This window comes from Misgurnus anguillicaudatus, chromosome 6 (genome assembly GCF_027580225.2).
Source record: "Misgurnus anguillicaudatus chromosome 6, ASM2758022v2, whole genome shotgun sequence".
NCBI classification, from domain to species: Eukaryota; Metazoa; Chordata; class Actinopteri; order Cypriniformes; family Cobitidae; genus Misgurnus; species Misgurnus anguillicaudatus.
Genome location: NC_073342.2, coordinates 22454345 through 22471258, shown reverse-complemented (window position 1 = coordinate 22471258; position 16914 = coordinate 22454345). Strand labels below are relative to the sequence as shown.

The 16914-nt window shown below is 35.7% G+C and overlaps 3 protein-coding genes across 4 annotated transcripts in view; 1 reads left to right on the top strand and 2 right to left on the bottom strand.

The window, feature by feature from the left end:
- Window positions 1–5488: 5488 nt before the first annotated feature.
- Window positions 5489–8467, bottom strand: LOC129434340 (hyaluronidase-5). Its single transcript, XM_055193268.2, has 4 exons — window positions 8344–8467; window positions 6216–7184; window positions 6045–6134; window positions 5489–5905 (listed from the first exon to the last, which is right to left on the bottom strand). The coding sequence occupies exons 2-4, from the start codon at window positions 7143–7145 to the stop codon at window positions 5546–5548; spliced, it is 1380 nt and encodes a 459-aa protein (XP_055049243.2). The 5' UTR covers window positions 7146–7184; window positions 8344–8467; the 3' UTR covers window positions 5489–5545.
- A 34-nt stretch (window positions 8468–8501) lies between these two features.
- LOC129434341 (hyaluronidase-5-like) lies at window positions 8502–14021 on the bottom strand. Of its 2 annotated transcripts, XM_055193270.2 has the most exons (4): window positions 13877–14021; window positions 10663–11592; window positions 10485–10574; window positions 8502–9455 (listed from the first exon to the last, which is right to left on the bottom strand). In XM_055193270.2, the coding sequence occupies exons 1-4, from the start codon at window positions 13886–13888 to the stop codon at window positions 9153–9155; spliced, it is 1335 nt and encodes a 444-aa protein (XP_055049245.2). In that variant the 5' UTR covers window positions 13889–14021; the 3' UTR covers window positions 8502–9152. The 2 variants fall into 2 exon arrangements, with proteins under 2 accessions (XP_055049245.2, XP_073724894.1); XM_073868793.1 differs by lacking the exon at window positions 10485–10574.
- The window catches only part of wasla (WASP like actin nucleation promoting factor a), a 103597-nt gene continuing 100024 nt past the window's right edge, over window positions 13342–16914 (top strand). The window contains exon 1 of the mRNA XM_073868792.1: window positions 13342–13491. Within this exon, the coding sequence (XP_073724893.1) occupies window positions 13423–13491 (69 nt within the window). The 5' untranslated portion in view covers window positions 13342–13422. The remainder of the gene's footprint in view (window positions 13492–16914) is intronic.

The window sequence follows — 16914 nt, the reverse complement described above, 5'->3', positions numbered from 1 at the left end:
TTCTTACCTTTTACTTCATGTAGCATTTTAGTTATTCAAGATATGTTACATGTTTGGATATATATATAGCAAAATCTTATCAAAATCTCTTGTTTTGTTATGATAACATGCAGTCTAAAAATGGCTGCTTATTTTTGACCCATAATGAGTAAATATTGGACAGAACATGTGCTGGGTTAAAATTGACCCAATGCTGGGTTATTTTAACCCAACTGCTAGGTTATTATACCCCATGGTTGCATAACAACAACCCAACATTGGGTCATTTTTAACCCAGCACGTTTTCTGTCCAATATTTACCCATTATGGGTCAAATTTAGATAAACCAAACCCACACTGCAAAGTAATTGACTCTTTCTCACCTTTCAGTTGAGTGTGTTGCTGGGTTGGCTCGGCTGGATCCGGCTCTGAGTTGTTCAAAAGTAAACTATTTTCTTTTAATAAATAAACTCACTCAGAGACTTAATTAAAAGAAGTTTACAAATCACCATAGGCATATGGCTTTGGTTTAATGAACAAAGTTTTTCATAACAAACAATCAATCTGCGCCTCCCATATTTATAGCACCCAAGCCACATTCAATTGCACTAATAGACTTTCAGTGCCTTTCTTTATTTGGACAAATTCAAATTCGTATCATTCTTCTCTGAGTCACACATCGACTTCCTCTTATGAGTATACAGAACATTTATAAAGGGAAAAGAAAAAACAAACAAACACTTATATAAAAAGAAATTAAACTTAATTCATATTAGAGCATGTCACCTCTGTAAAAAAATCTGTAAAAATTACAGTGTTACTTGCAGCTGGTTGCAGGGCCGGGTCAGATTTTCCCTCTGCCCCCCAAAAAATGTCCAGCCAACAAAAAAAATATCTTCTGTTAGTAAAAGCCAGTTACCATGGCTCCTGCACACTGTTCCCGCACATTCTGCTCGCGTTTGAGGAAAAACTTCACATGCAAAAATCTACAGACTTTTAAGTTCAAGAGGAGCTTTCACTCCGAAAGGTCATCGTAAGGTAAAACGTATTTTATAATGTTGCGTTGTATAATAATATCTAATTTGCAATGTTATGAACAAAGCAGTGTAATTTATTTTTGGTCTCATCGCAAATCACACTATTTTAGGGCTTGTGCTTTTGTCTGGTGCTGTTATCGGCAAACAGGATAACCTTTGACGAATTTGTCATGCATGTCAAATTGCTTTCATGATGTTTCAATTTTTTTTATTTAAAACGTTGTGCTTTGTTGTGATATTTGAGCATGGTTGCTGCAGCAGCCTGTATGATGGTGTCAGGATTGAATGAAAATATAGCTCATCACATATCACATTTAAAATGCATTTATTTTTAAATGAAGAAAATGTTTGAGAAGTGAAAATAAACTGCCTAACAAGTGTTTATTTAGAATAAAGGCATATATTGGGTAGGAGTCGGTATAGGGATGGTTTTTATTTATGTATAAGTGAAATAATAGATTAAATGCAGTGTACAGATTAATAAAATATAGCTATATGTAAAGCTTTGCGTTCATATCACCTGCTTGCCTGATTTCATTAACTGGGACTTAATGTGCAAAATTACATTAAACGTAATCATTATAAATCATTATAAATTTAATCGCATTTGCAGTGCATCTACTTTTAAAATTTGAATGTCTAAAAGAACATATTATAAGACAGATGCAAAATAAAATTGGATTGAAACAGCCATCGTTTTAGTGTATGAATAATTTTTGTCGAGAAATGGCTGCCCACCCAAAAATCCTGACTGCCCCCCCAGTCCAGCAAGCCTAGTACCGGGCCTGGCTGGTTGTAACAAGCCTTTATATTTAGAATCAAACTATTCAACAGCCTCTAGGAACCAGATAACATCATCAACTTTTTCAGTTTTTTGCTTCAGATTTTGTTTCCCAGAATGCTTTGCAACCAGCTGCCAGTAACACTGTAATTTCTAATGAATTTTTTTAACAGTGTACACTTCCAGGTTTGGGTCACTGCACCACCCTAAATAATATGCCTGCTTCCTATAGTGCAGGGGTGTCAAACTTATTTTAGGCTGAGGGCCGGATGATAAATAACGCCACGATGTGAGGGCCGGGCCGGATGATTTTTTTAAACTTAGTGTGCTGATAATTGTGTTAAAATGAACTAAACAAATGAATTAATTAGCAAGAAAACTAGAGGAACACACAGATCTGTGAAAACTACATTTCATAAGTCACACTCATACTGTACTTACACACAAATTTACATGTGTACAAAACCCACTGGCCTTAGGTTGAACAGCCTTAATTTAACTTCCTTTGCATCAAACCTTAACAAAATTATACCTTAATGGCAAAATTATTTATAAACCATTCATAAACCATTTTCTGTGGAATATATTTGAACAGTCATTTAGAAAATGAAAATGTTCCCACCCAAAAAGGGAACTAAGGGGGGTAGTAATATTATTATGGTTTTAATAAAGTATTATAAATGTGTTACATTACTAGCATCAACTTATACAAGTGATTAAAATGGGAAATATAATAACAAAAATTAAAGTGTGACAATCTGCTAAATATTCAATATGATTTACCTGGTGGCTTGATGGAACTTTGAATCCATGTTTGCAATGTTGAACTGCCTTTAGCAGCCTCCTTTTCCGTTCTCTGTCTTCATTTTGTGAAGGCATTGGTGTTTTTTGTATTTTTTTTTCTACAAAGTTTGCCATCAGTAACACTTTACAATAACAGTACATGAATAATCATGTACTAATACATAAATTAATAATTACTTTAATATGAACTCATGATAAGTTAAGCTATGTACTAATCAATAACTAACCATAACTATGCCATAAGTCATATGAATTCATGCATGAATTACAGCCACCTTAACTACACATTAACACATGTTTGTTAGTTAATGCATTAGTAGACCCTTTTACTGTTTGTACACAATTCATCACACTGTACCAAGAGTGAAAAATGTTTCCAGTTTATTGAACTGATCTATGAAACAAAGTGCAAACAGCCTTATAAAACCAGCCCTTGACTTACAGTAAAACACTGGAGCATTCACTGATATTATCTGATCTCTAACAAACGTCCTTAAAACCCACCCATATTTGAAAGGTGATGAATAAAAAAGAAAGATGGGATGAAACTGTATTTTGTTTAAAAGCAGAGGGATCAGCATTAAACTTTTGTGAAAATCATAAAAAATGCGGGCGCTGGCTGGCAACTTAAAAAAATCCACTGGCGTTAACGAAATAAGTCCGCTAAATGCTCCACTATTTGTAAAAATGGATAGAACTGCATGGAAATATATGCAGTATATATTTTCCATACTTCTGTTTGTTTCCATCACACAATGATTTTGACCTATTATAACATTTTCTAAATATTTATAATTCTAGATTCACAGACACTATCTTTGAGGTTCTTTGGAAAGAGATGCTAACTGAGATTAAGGCAATCCACTTTATTAGCGTGCTGGCAGAAACAAAAACAACACTGTATAAAATGTAATACCACTGTTTTAGTAATATGGGTTAATTAACGTTCTTGCAACAAGATTTCATTTATGAATGATCTTTTGTGCGGTTTTTATGCTGAAATATCTGAGACCATAGCCCTGACAGGCTAATGATGAATAAAATGTATACAATTATCTTTGACTTTTGAATTATTATTTTTAATATGTGACACAAAAATATTTTTTGGTGGGGCCAGTGAAAATTTTGGCAGGGCAAGTGAAAACCTGAACCACTTGCCCGACCGGGCCAGTCGAATTTTTTTTGCGTTGACCCCTGTTGCATAATCCACTTTAATCTTTTCTTGTTGTTCTCATTTTTGAAAAAGATGAAGTTCATTTATGGTATAAATGCAAAAAGAAGTGCAAGGTTGGGTCAAAAGTTTGTCAGATGTGTCATACACCAACAAAAGATAAAGTACAATATAAGCACCACAACAAATGAAAGTTAATTCCAATGATCTGATTACTCAAGGTTTACAGAAGGAGAAACCAAAGAGATGAAAGGAAACGTAATAGGCGATCCCAACAAGTTGAAGTTAACCTTAGTGATTTGATTTATCAAGGTGTACAGGAGGAGAAAAACAAAAAGAAGAAGAAGGAGAAGAAAAGGAGAAGACAGAGAAAACCTTTACGTAAAGAAGATTTCATCAAAACTACCACCATGATGATTGAAGTGATTAAGAAACAAGAACGGATGTTGATAAAGTTCATACGAAAATGGAAACGGCAGCGACCGAACCTGATATTGAGCCAGATTTTAAATGTAGGATAGACGAGATTGAATCTTTAATAATTTAAGGATTCAGCGCCGTCTAAATGTGTGTTTAATTTTGTTGTGTTTTGTAACATGTTTAAAACTTGCCTTGTGTGCATACAAAAAGAGGTAGGACGCTATATAAATGCAGTCTATTTATACCAGTGGAGATATAGGAACCAAACTAAATCCACTAAAGTCACTCAGAGCAAAAAGAAAAGACATTATTGCCAGTCTGGAAACAAAATCTAAAACAAGAATCCAGAACAAACTGATATGTGACCAAATGCAATCTTTTAAGAAGATACTGGGAAGATGTTCCATAAATCTGAAAGATCTGTCAAAGGCAGAAAAGGCCATCATTGTGTTTTGCCAAAGACAAAGATATTCAGATGAGGTGGAACAGCTATAGAAAGCATCTTCAACTGAAAAAGCTTTAAAAAGACAGAGCAACATCTACAAGCTTGATCCAGTGCTTGATGAAGGAGTCCTGCGAGTAGGGGGTAGATTGGGTAAGTCAGAAATGCGACCAATGATTCTGCCAAAAGATCATTACATCTGCACTTTTCTGCTTCATCACATACATGAAAATCTTAGGCATGCCGGCAGAAATCACATCCACACGACGCTCCAACAAAAGTATTGGATTGTTAATTCCAACTCTGCAATGCATCTCTGCAACATCTTGCCCTAAAAATATGTGTTAACTGTAGACGCACAAGAGGCAAGATAGGGGAACAGAAGATGGCAGATCTATTCATTATAAATTTAAATCAGTGTTAGCCTACAGACGATGGTTATTGTGTGAACTTGCTTGTCTTATTATCAAAATGCACATAGAGCATCTGTCTTGTGTTCTTGTTCTTCTTTTAAGCCATTATTACCCCTTCCAAATGTCTGCCCAATTTTCACATTTGCTCGTCTCCTTTAAAACCACCCAAAATTAGGATTTAGATGAGCACAATATGTATAGAATGTGTAATTGATAACTTTTTAACAGTGTATCCCTCCAAGAAAAGTCATTGTGTAGGTCCTACACAAAAATACATTAACAAGTCATGAATTTATGTTAGTTTATGAGTAGTTAATGATGGTGTATAATATATATATTATACATTAATTCTATATTGTATATTTTCTAAATTTGTATGTATTATATACATAGGAGTTAACCTAGTATGGCACGATGGTGAATAAATCATAAGAGAAAGTCTTTTATTCCAAAATATTATTACCTTTTTATTTATGTTTATTTGTTTAACGAGACACATCAAAATGTGTTTGTCTCATATGAGGTTACACGAACAACCACTGGAGTTGTTGGAAGGGCGTCCGGCATTTTGGCTGCACATTTCTGACCCGCGTAACACTGACAGGTGAAGTCGTCCAAAAACTGCCTGATGTCATCAAGGGAAGGCGTCCCCACGGCCATGTATTGACCACGACTCTTCAGGATGTTGAAATGTTTCGGATTCAGATGCAGATAGGTGTTTGATTGAGGATTCTTGCGCACACAGCGGCCTTTGTTTTGACACAGCGTGCTACTGCAAAGTTTAGCGGCTGCTGTCACATTGGTTATATAAGGGTTAAGAGTGGAGGACAGATAGGCAGACAGAGCTTCACACGATTCCTATAAATGAAGAGAGATTCTGTGATTAATTTCAATTTTTGACATGCACTTTCTCAGTCAATATAAAAATATAAGGTTATGTTCACAGAATGTACTTTATGTTATGATTTTATATAGGGTCACATATATTGGACATTACCTTGTTGTTATAATCTGCGCTGGCCCCCCATAGCACAGCCCCTGATGCCCCCAGAGCTGCACTCTCCCCAATAGTATTGACCAGATCCGTCTAAAAAATACAAAGAAAAGATTTTTTATGACTCTATGAAGATTCATGAATTGTTTATTAACTGTTTTCATAATTCCTCACCTCACTCAGGTATATTTCTGACTGATCCCGAAACAGAGGACGCAAGTATACGTAAATCGGAGAGGTGTAGGGATGATTTGGCAAAGCAGACACCCGGACGGCCTCCTGTACTCGTCCACGAACAAAGTAAGCTGCGTTTTGGTTGTTCTGAAGGGCTAGCGGCAGGTACGCAGAAGGAAACAATGCCGTGCTTGAGTTCCATAGCCAAAGGAGCTCATCATTCAAGATCTGCTCTTGTTCTGAACATTCGCCGGTATAACCAGGCTGCTCCCATCCATAATTGTAAGAGTCAGGGAATAAATAATAGCCCCAGAGGTAGTTTGGCCTCATTTCGATCCCAAGCTTTAATGTGCCTTCCATATAAGCCCTAGCGGCCGCTTGAAACTGCTTTTTGGCCAAAGCTACAGTCTCTTCGGAGGGCAGAGATGGGTTTTTCTCCTGTGCATATTGAATGGAGAGCTCCCTGTAGATTTCTTTAGAACTCCAATTTCTAGCCCATAGCGGTCGCCACGCCTCCCAGTCGATCACGGCCAAACCTTGGTAGAACCATGGGATGTAATATTTGACATCATCAAGTTCTTTTAACAGGCTGGCGGTCAGGTTGGCCTTTTGGGGAATGCCGCCATTAAACTCCTCTTTTGTGTCCGGGTTTACGTAAGGGTACAGACCGATACGTTGGGCGTAGAAGAGGTTCAGAAATTGGTCGGGGACGCTGGCTGGCGTAGTGACGGCATTGAACACTGAAGTGTCCAAATTGATTTCAAGCTTCTCGCATACTGGGGTAGGGGCGTTCCAGATAACAGAGAAGGGTGTGTCTTTGAAGATCGGAGGCATGGTTGGTGGTAGAGCTAATGTTGTGTTAAGAAAACCCCAAAGGGAGATCAGGATAGCTAGATGGAGAGGTGATCCCAGATGAATGGAAAACAACATTGTTGCAGCTTCGGCAAATTTGTTAAACTTCTGGATTATCTGTGGAATATGGATCTGCATTGTCAATGTCATAGTAATAAATGAAAAATGTGCACAACAAAAATAATTGTAAACCACTGAAGATTTTAATTGTGTAATTTATCATTCAGCTTTTGTTGATAAACATAATTATGGGTTATTTAAAATTTTAATTTTTGGTTCCCCAAAGAACCATTCAGTCAAAGGTTCCTAGAAGAATCATTTCTTTCATACCTTTTTATAATATAAAGTTTTTTTATAGTTTTCTTTTTGGAATGCTGTCAAAAATGTTTTTTTTTCTGTGGCATTGTAGAACCTTTAAAAATGTTAAGTATCTAAAAATTCTTAAATTAAGATACATTTATTTGAGAAGCAGAATTACATTAAGACTTAACACTGCAAACAATGATTTTCAAGAATTTTCTAGTATTTTTGTCTTGTTTTCAGTAAAAATATCTAAAAATTCTTAAAATAAAGATGCTTTTTCTTGATGCGCAAAACGACCAAAGAAAATAAGTCGAGTTTTTAGACCAAAAATATCAAATTTAAGTAATTTTGTGCATAAAACAAGCAAAAAATTGCCAATGGGTTAAGCTAATTTTTCTTGAATTTTTCTTGAATTTAGTGTTTAAGAAAAATGTTCAAGAGTTTTTTGCTTACCCCATTGGCATATTTTTTTGCTTGTTTTTTTTTTTTCAATAAAAAGCATCTTAATTTAAAGAATTTTAGATATTTTTACTGAAAACAAGACAAAAATCCTAAGAATTTTTTTCTTGAAAATCAAAAATATCTGCCAATCGGGTAAGAAAAAAATCTTGGATTTTTTTAAACACTTAATTCTAGAACAATTCAAGAAACATTTTTTTTGTCTAAAAAAATTAAATACATATTGATTTAAGAATTTTTATATAACAAGACAAAATAATAAGTAAGAAAGTTTTTTTTTGCAGTGTAATGCTTGTTTCTGAACAATATATCAAAATTTTGTGAGTTTATGCTTAAAACAAGCAAAAATATCTGCCAATGGCGTAAGAAAAATTTACTTGGTCATTCTGATTCTCAAGTAAATTATTTAAATTTATACATTTTTAGATATTTGCATTGGAAAACTAAATAAAAATACTAATCTAAATACTAAGAAATCTTTTTTTAAGCATTATTGAAATGACATTTTTCTTACCTTTTACTTCACGCAGCATTTTAGTTATTCCAAGATATGTTACATGTGTGGATATATATAGCAAAATCTTATCAAAAGCTCTTGTTTTGTTATGATAACATGGGAGCGGTTAACATGCTTTTGCCGTTTTCTGCTAAAGTATTTGATAGTCTGATAGGTTGTGACTTTAATCTCGTGATGATTTATTAATAGTTGACAGTGGATCTACAGTAAGATGATATTCTGTATACATGTTAACAGATTGTTGTACATCAGTATCTGACACATCTGTGTTGAAGGTCAAATATGTGCTGTAACGTTGTTGGTCACACTTTATATTAGTTGTAATGTTGAGGTGAAGGCAGGTCATCTTGGATTTTTGCCATCTAAAAGGAAAAACCTGTTAAGACGTACTGAGAAAAGATTAAAGTGGATTATGCAACTACAGCTGGTATCCTACAAGACCAGAACACTAACAAGGGCACACGAGTTATATTTAGATTATTCTCTGATGATAATTCAGGATTTATCAATCTACTCAAAACTGATGACGCATGATTATACAGTATCTTATCTGCCATGAACTTACATGACATTAACATCTTGTAGGAGAACAATATCTACCGTATGTTAGTACATATCATTCTTCTACAGGATGTTAATGTCATGTAAGTTAATATTATTGGGTGTTTACCTACTTCACTACATTTTAAAGACAAATTTGTATCCAAAAGTGCACTTATTTCTTATTTCAAGTGAAAGTTTATTTTGTGTGATAACCCATTTCATTTTTTCACAAATTTTAATTGAATTCATTTTTTGTCCAATGTCTAAAAGGTGATTTTAGCCGAGCACTTTCTGTCTCTGTAGCACTGACAGGTGAATTTGTCTGCCCAGTCATTGAGGTCATTCAGTGATGGGGTCCCAGAGACCAAATATTTCCCAGCAATCCTTCTGATTTGGTGGTTCTCCAAACTAAGGTGGAGATAGTGATCCAAATTGTAGTTTTTGCGGACACAGCGTCCGTTGCCTTGACAAAGATGTTTGCTGCAGAAATCAGCCGCAGCGGTGACGTTTGCAATGTAGGGGTTTAATGTGTCAGACAGGTATGCAGATAAACCTTCACAAGAGGCCTGCAAAGAACAAAATAGATTGAAAATACATTAAGCAACCTAAATCCATTTCTGGCACTACAGTGTCACCAAAAACTACCTAAAGGTGCATATTAGTACCGAAAAAGTACATATAAAGACCTTTTTAAAGGGTACCATCTTTTCGGACAGTGTATAATGATTAAAATCCTATTCTGTGTTTGTGGAAATCATGGAAATGCAACTCATGCATAACATCATAAAACAAACAATGAGAATGCATAAGCAGTGACATCTCTTTCATTTTTGGGTAAATTGTTTAATTGTTTCTATAAGAGAAGAATAGAGTTCCTGTAGCTCAATTGGTAGCATTGTGCTTGCAACACAGAAATCATGGTTGTGTCTAATGAAACACATACTGACAAAAAATACAGTGTGTTAAATGAACTGTGCATTAGGGCTGTCACAATGATTAAATAATTGTCTCATCGCGATTGTTTGACCTCACCACGGTGATTTCAGATCACCACAATGATTGCATATCTCTCTAAAAAACACAAGGGGGAGCTGCAGCGCCTGTATAACCTTGCAAAAGATTGAATTTAAATAATCACAACAATGTGTGAAAACTATTTTATGAACAAACAAAAAAATCTATGAGAATTAAACGTCAAAGCCCTAAAACAGGCAGTTAATCGACACAATTAATTATGCGGCTTTCACATAGGACGCGGTGTGCGCTGCGCTAGCCGCTGGGTTCAGCGCAGCCAAGCGATTTGCCCTCTGCTGGCCAAACCAAAGTTAAACTATTTTGAACTTTGACCGCGGCGTGAGCGCAAGCTCTCCGCTGTGCTCGCGCTTTGCTCAACGCAACAACAAACCGCCCTCGCGCGCACAAGCCATTGAAATAAATGGGTTTCATAGCGCGGTGCAGCACACACCACGTCCTATGTGAAAGCTGCAGTAGACAATTAATTGTCAGCCAAATTTCATAATCGTGACAGCCCTACTGTACGTAAGTCACTTTGGATAAAAGCGCCTGTCAAATGCATAAATGTAAATGTGAATTACCTTGTCATTATAATCGGCACTAGCCCCCCAAAGAACAGATCCGGAAGCCCCCAAAGCTGCACTTTCACCTATACTACTGACCAGGTCATTCTAGTTAGAGTAAAAAAATATAGTATTAGCTATTGCAAGACACCTACTCGTAGACTATACAGTTCAATTCTAAGTATTCATACAATACCTCATTCATGTAAATCTCCTTTTGGTCCCGTATAAGGGGACGTAAATAGACATAAACAGGTGCAGTGTAGCTATGTTTCGGTAAGGCTGCAACTCTCATTGCCTCTTGCACTTGGTGACGAACAAACAGCGCTGCGGTTTTGCTTCCACTTATATTTGCCGGCAGGTATGCTGATGGATAAAGGGCTGTACTTCTCTCCCACAGCCAGAAGAGTTTATCGTTCAATTGTTTTGTGTGCTCTGAACAAACACCTGTGTAGTTTTGAACCTCAAATTCATAGTTATAGCAATCTGGGAATAAATAGTAGCCCCACAGGTACTGAGGTCTAAGAGTGACCCCTAACTTTAAAGTTTCCTCCATAAAACTTCTTGCTGCCTTTTGGAATTCTTGTTTAGCTTTGCTGGCAGCCTGTTGCAGGTTAAGGGAAATGTTATGCTCCAAGGTGTAGTTGATGGACAGGTCCTTGTAGATCTCTTTTATTTCCAAATTTCGGTCAAACATCGGAAGCCACTCTTCCCAGTCCATGACAGCCAAGCCAGAAGATGAGTCGGGTATGTACTGAGTAAACTCGTCTTTAGCTTTCTTCAGACTAGCAGATAAATTACCTCTTTGCGGTATGCCACCATTATACTCTTTGAAAGAGTGATCGTCCACATAGGGGAAAAGCCCAATTCGGTTTTTGTAGAACAAGGTCAGGGATTGATTGCTTACCCTTGCGGGTGTGGTGACAGCCTGGAACAGTGATAAATCGAGGGTGATTTTTAGCTGTTGGCATTTGGAAATAGGTCCATTCCAGAAGAGCACAAAAGGGCTTTCGTTGAAGAGAGGAACTGATGTTGATGGAGGAGCAGATGATGTGCAAGAAGAGACAAATATGATGAGGTAAATGGTGTAAAATGTTAACACACTACGCTTTCCTTGGTTTCCCATCTGCGGAAATTAATTGAGAACAAAATGTGAGAATGTTATATAAAAAATACAACACTGATATACGTTACAATCCAACTGTAGGCCACATTACAATAGGAAAATTCACCAGCTAATATGTATAGGGAATGAGATAAAGCATATTTGGCATGCTGTCTGAGTGGAGGGCTCCGAGCTCAGAATTTTAGCCTGAATGCCCCAGTAGGCTACTTCCCCTCTTTAACTGGGATAGATGTACTAGCTGGTCCTTAAAATCCTTGAAAGTTTGTAAATCTGGGAGAAATAATTCAAGGCCCTGGGAAGTTTTTGAAAATATACATACATAGAGGTCATTGAAAGTGCTTGAATCTATTTTATGCAAGAAGTTTTCTGGAAAAAAAATCCATATTATTCCCTGTTCAGTGTACGATAATATCATAACATTTCTAGTCTTTTAAGCACACGTGCTAAACTGTTCACTTTAAATGCTTATATCTTCTGTATGCGAATGTTGATTCAAACCAAAATGCTTTTTGCATAGTTGTGTTTGACACAGGAAAACTTCTCGGGGTACGTATGTAACTGTTGTTCCCTGAGAAGGGAACGAGACGCTGCGTCTCCCTTGCCATACTTCCTACGTCCCTGTAACACCGTCTTTGGCAATTTTTCAGATAGCGATATACTTTCTGGCTCCCGCGTCACCCTGTCTTTGTCGTTAAGCCTCACCATTGGTTTAATTTTATATACACATTCAGACGCACTTACCCCTGGAGGCGTCCCCAAAGTAGGGAACTGTAACAATGTATCTTAAAAGGTAACACGATGTAACCTTGCTCTCACTTAAAATGTGTCCCCACATTTAGTCCTTGAATTTGAGGGTATTGGACCTGAAAAGTCCTTGAAAGGTCCTTAAATTTGAAGTTAACTAAGGTGTGAGAACCCTATAGCTGAGAGTGATGGAGTGGAGGAGGGATGCTGCAAAAACTGTCATGGAAAAGAGGTAAGGAATGGCTATTTATATACACCTCTTTGCGCTGATTGGTTGGATTACATGACCATGCTCCTTCAGAACGTAATTAAATAAATTTCATTATAAAAAGCTGTAAATGTTAAAATGTTTTTATAAATATTTCAATTAAAATTATTTTTTTGTTGTTCATCACAGAATTAAATTCTATAGACCTACCAGTTGTGACAATAAATATAAAGAAGAACATTACGAAAACAAATAAGTTTTATATACTTACTTCGAAATTACTATATAATAAATACATTATATAAAAGTGAATGCTATTATTAATATATTATATTCATTTTGTTATTTAAAAGTGTATGTGCTTCATAAGATGTATATTAGCAATAATAACTGTAAAAAAATATATTGTCTGTGTGATTGTAATTCGTTTCTAAATAAAAAGATAACTGAACTGAGGATAGCTACGTTAAAACTATATATCTATGCGTTAAAACCATTTCAAGAAACAGACGGACGTTGTTGTAAAGCGACTTCATGCGGCACTGCGCAGGCCGATCCGCTTATGACATCTCAATACCGCGAGAGCGAGTCGAGTTGTGGTTTCGAGGAGCTCTCGCGGTATTATGATGTCATACGCTGATAGATCAGTGCAGTGTAGTGGATACCAGTTAAGTTCGTGCTGTGTACAGGTACATACAAAATCAAGTCAGTTATTTTGAACTCAGGCTCTCAGCGTCGCCTTAAAAAATCCTCAGCAGAAAAAAGCTACACTGTGAGAATAAAACGCATAAGTTAAATAAAACGTGACGTACCAGCGCAGACGTGTTAAAACTGAGGACTATGACATATACAACATTACAAAAGTTTCTTCTGCTTTGATGTTACAAACATGGATGTCGAATATTAACATCTATAGACTCGCAGAAAACAGTTTAGGGTACTTTAAGGTAAGCTTAATGATTTTCTATCTTGACTGGATGATGTTGATTTCCATAGGCTACTTCAGCCCACTTGCTAGTTTGTGTTTTTATGTACATAATATTTTAAGTAACACTGTATTATTTAATAGTATTAGTGTGTTAATTAATGGTAAAGTAAGCTGCATTAGGGGTTTCAAGTCATATACAGTGTGGCTATACAGTTGTGTTAGTGCCTCTTGTAACCCCAGTTGTAACCTACCGGTAACCCTGTAGCTTTTTGGCCCTAATGCATTAATATGGTGCAATGTACTGTATAACCTTTTGTGAGTATATCATAGTAATAATAACAGGAGACACTTTAAATGTTTTTAAATTAAGGATTAATAGGATTCAGAAATAATGTATGCCTTACCAAGTTTGACATGTTTCTTCTGTAGCAATGAGAAAATCTGGCTTTGGTCAGTTTCTGGTTAAATATTAGCAGAGGTCAGTGTTTTAAAGACACACAACTGTCTGATGTTTGTTTACTACAGTATGACTGGAATAGGGGTTTATGAACATTTAGAGTTTTTTTCTACATATTTCGTGTAAAGATTGTCAAAATAAAAAGTGACTTAACTCACTAAACAAACAGTTTGTGTACACAGCTCCAATCACTCTCTTGGGTTTGCAGACTCATTTAATACGATGCCGTATTCTGTAGATGTGAGATACTTAATGTTATATATGACATACATTTATTTGCACATCAAAGAAAATAGTTACAATCTTTTATTTGCAGTGCATAAGTCAAGCAACATTTGTTGCACATTGCATTGTCTTCATAGAGTATTTGGTTAATAGTATTGCTGAATGTAAAAAAGGTCAAGTAATGTGTTACACATTGCATATAATTGCATACGTTTTTGAGATGAATAAACAATATATGGACACATTAAGAGACTGGCAAGGTTTAGCACTGAGGTAATCAACACAAACATTGCAGGCTCCGATAATATTGTCCTATACAAACTCATCTAAATGCTACAAAAATACACTATTTTATAAAACTGTGAATGCATTATTGCGTCAAAAGACTGTAAAATATCAGAAAATTGTGATAAAATATGGTCCAATTACCCTTTAACCTGAAATTGGACTTGGTAGACTAGTATTACAGCTTGTAACAATTTGCAGATCTTGCTCCAAACAGTTTTGAAGTACAGTACATACCTTCATATAATCAGTGAATTGCTTCAAAAAGACATAAAGAGTATAAAACATACAATCATTATGAATTTCACACACCACTGCCTTCTGTAGCATCATTTGCAAATGCAAACAAATGTGTAAACAAACATCTTGATAATTTTTTGGCTTAACAAACATTTAAGGAGTATTATTTTGAAGAACTATGAACCATTTGTACAGTTGCTGTATCAAAATGACTGTAGCTTTAAATCTGGTTGTGTTCGTTAAGGTTGTGGAGTATTAAAGCTCTTAATATTGATAAAAGATATAACCGGTGTTTAGTTTAAGATTGTACTGTATTTGTACAGCTTTTAAATTGCACAGGCAGAAAATAACCACACCTTAATATTATTAGGATATTTGTGGTTTTGGAATTTTGGACCAATTCAATTTAGCTGTGGGCGGGACTACAACACAAAAATAGAAAAATAGATTTCGTATACAGTGAGGGTCTTTAAGAAATAGGCTTGCTAATAAAATGAATCTTGGTGTCAGTGCTTCACGGATTGCATAGATTAAATCCAAACTAACACAATAATCCAGCATTTAGTTTATATTACAGAGCATATCATGGTTAAAAACTATTATTCTTTCTGAGTAGTGATGCACCGATGTATCGGCCACCGATATTTATCGGCCGATTTTAGATGAATTTGAAACCATCGGCATATCGGCAATAGCACGAGAAAGGCCGATACCGATTGTTTATTAATTAACTGCATAAAGAAATCCATTATATGTAAAAAATGAGTTAATGTTGTTAATAAAATAAATGCTGAATAGCAAAAACCACCTTTGAAGGTTGTCATGCTGTCTTATTATATTTGTTTTAGCTTAATTTGTGCCTCTCTTATTACGTTGGTCAGTTGAATGTTAATTAGATCCAATCCATGTTCAGTAAAAATAATTTGATGCAGAAATAAACTAGCTAATAGACCAACTGTATAGTATTGTATACAAGTGTTTAATATCGGCATCGGTATCGGCCAGAAGTTGTCTGTTTAAATCGGAATCGGTATCGGCCCAAAAAAATCCTATCAGTGCATCCCTATTTCTGAGACAGCAATATGAATCTTGTGAGTTTGTGCAAAGGCTTGCATCTCCTCTACATCATACAGCACCACTGTAACAATCGTTTATTATAATATAAAATCACAAAAATTGAAACCTGACTATGTCATGATGTGCCATCATGTGGCTCTGTAGCCACATTCCCTTAAAGGTGACGTGTGTAATATTTTTTAGTTAAAATTGATAGTTCACCCCAAAATAAATACTGTTATCATTTATTCACTTCCATGTGTAAACAAATGTTAATAGAAATTAAATTCGGGGGTAAATGATCGTAACTCTTTCCCCGCCATTGACGAGCTAACTCGTCAATTAAGAGAAAACGCTTCCCTGCCAATTACGAATTTTTCCGGTAATGCGTATTTCTGCTATTATCCACCAGATGGCGCTCTTGCCCAACTTATACAACCCGGAAGCAAGCCTATAAGATCAAACAGTTCAAACTCAGTGTATGAGTTTCATCGCTCTGAATCAGATTTTTATCAGAAGTCTTTTACAAAAACGCAATTATCTCAGCTTTTTTTCCAAAATTTTGTATTTTTAAGAAAACTGAAGGTGTAATGAGGGTAGGATGAAAAGGTTTTTTGTTTGAAAGCAGAGGGTCTGTTCTTTCATTTGATATATTGTATGTTTATATATTTAAAAAAATTTTGGAAGACATTCAACTTTTGTGAAAATCATAAAAAATGCTGGCGCTGGCTGGCAACTTTTTGAAAAATGCTGGCGGGGAAAGAGTTAAATGTAAAACTAATGTAAAAAGTGTAGTGTAAAAGCCATAGTATTTTTAAAACATTCCTCTGTTTCTATAAGAATTTCAAACAGCCTGTCACAGCAACGTCGGCTCAACCAATGGTGCAGTTTTGGGGCAGGGCTTTTGCTTTAAGGGATGCCAGTGGCACCAAAATTACACACTTCAAGGAACATTTTACTTTTTTGGAAAATATGCCCATTTTCCAGCTCCCCCAGAGCCAAACATTTGATTCTTACCGTTTTGGAATATAACCAAAATAAAATAACCGAAGAGTTTATATATTTTTCCTATTTAAAACTTGACTCTAAGACCAACGGAAATTAAAAGTTGTGATTTTCTAGGCAGACACGGCTAGGACTACACCCTCATTCTGGCGCAACAATCAAGGACTTTGCCGA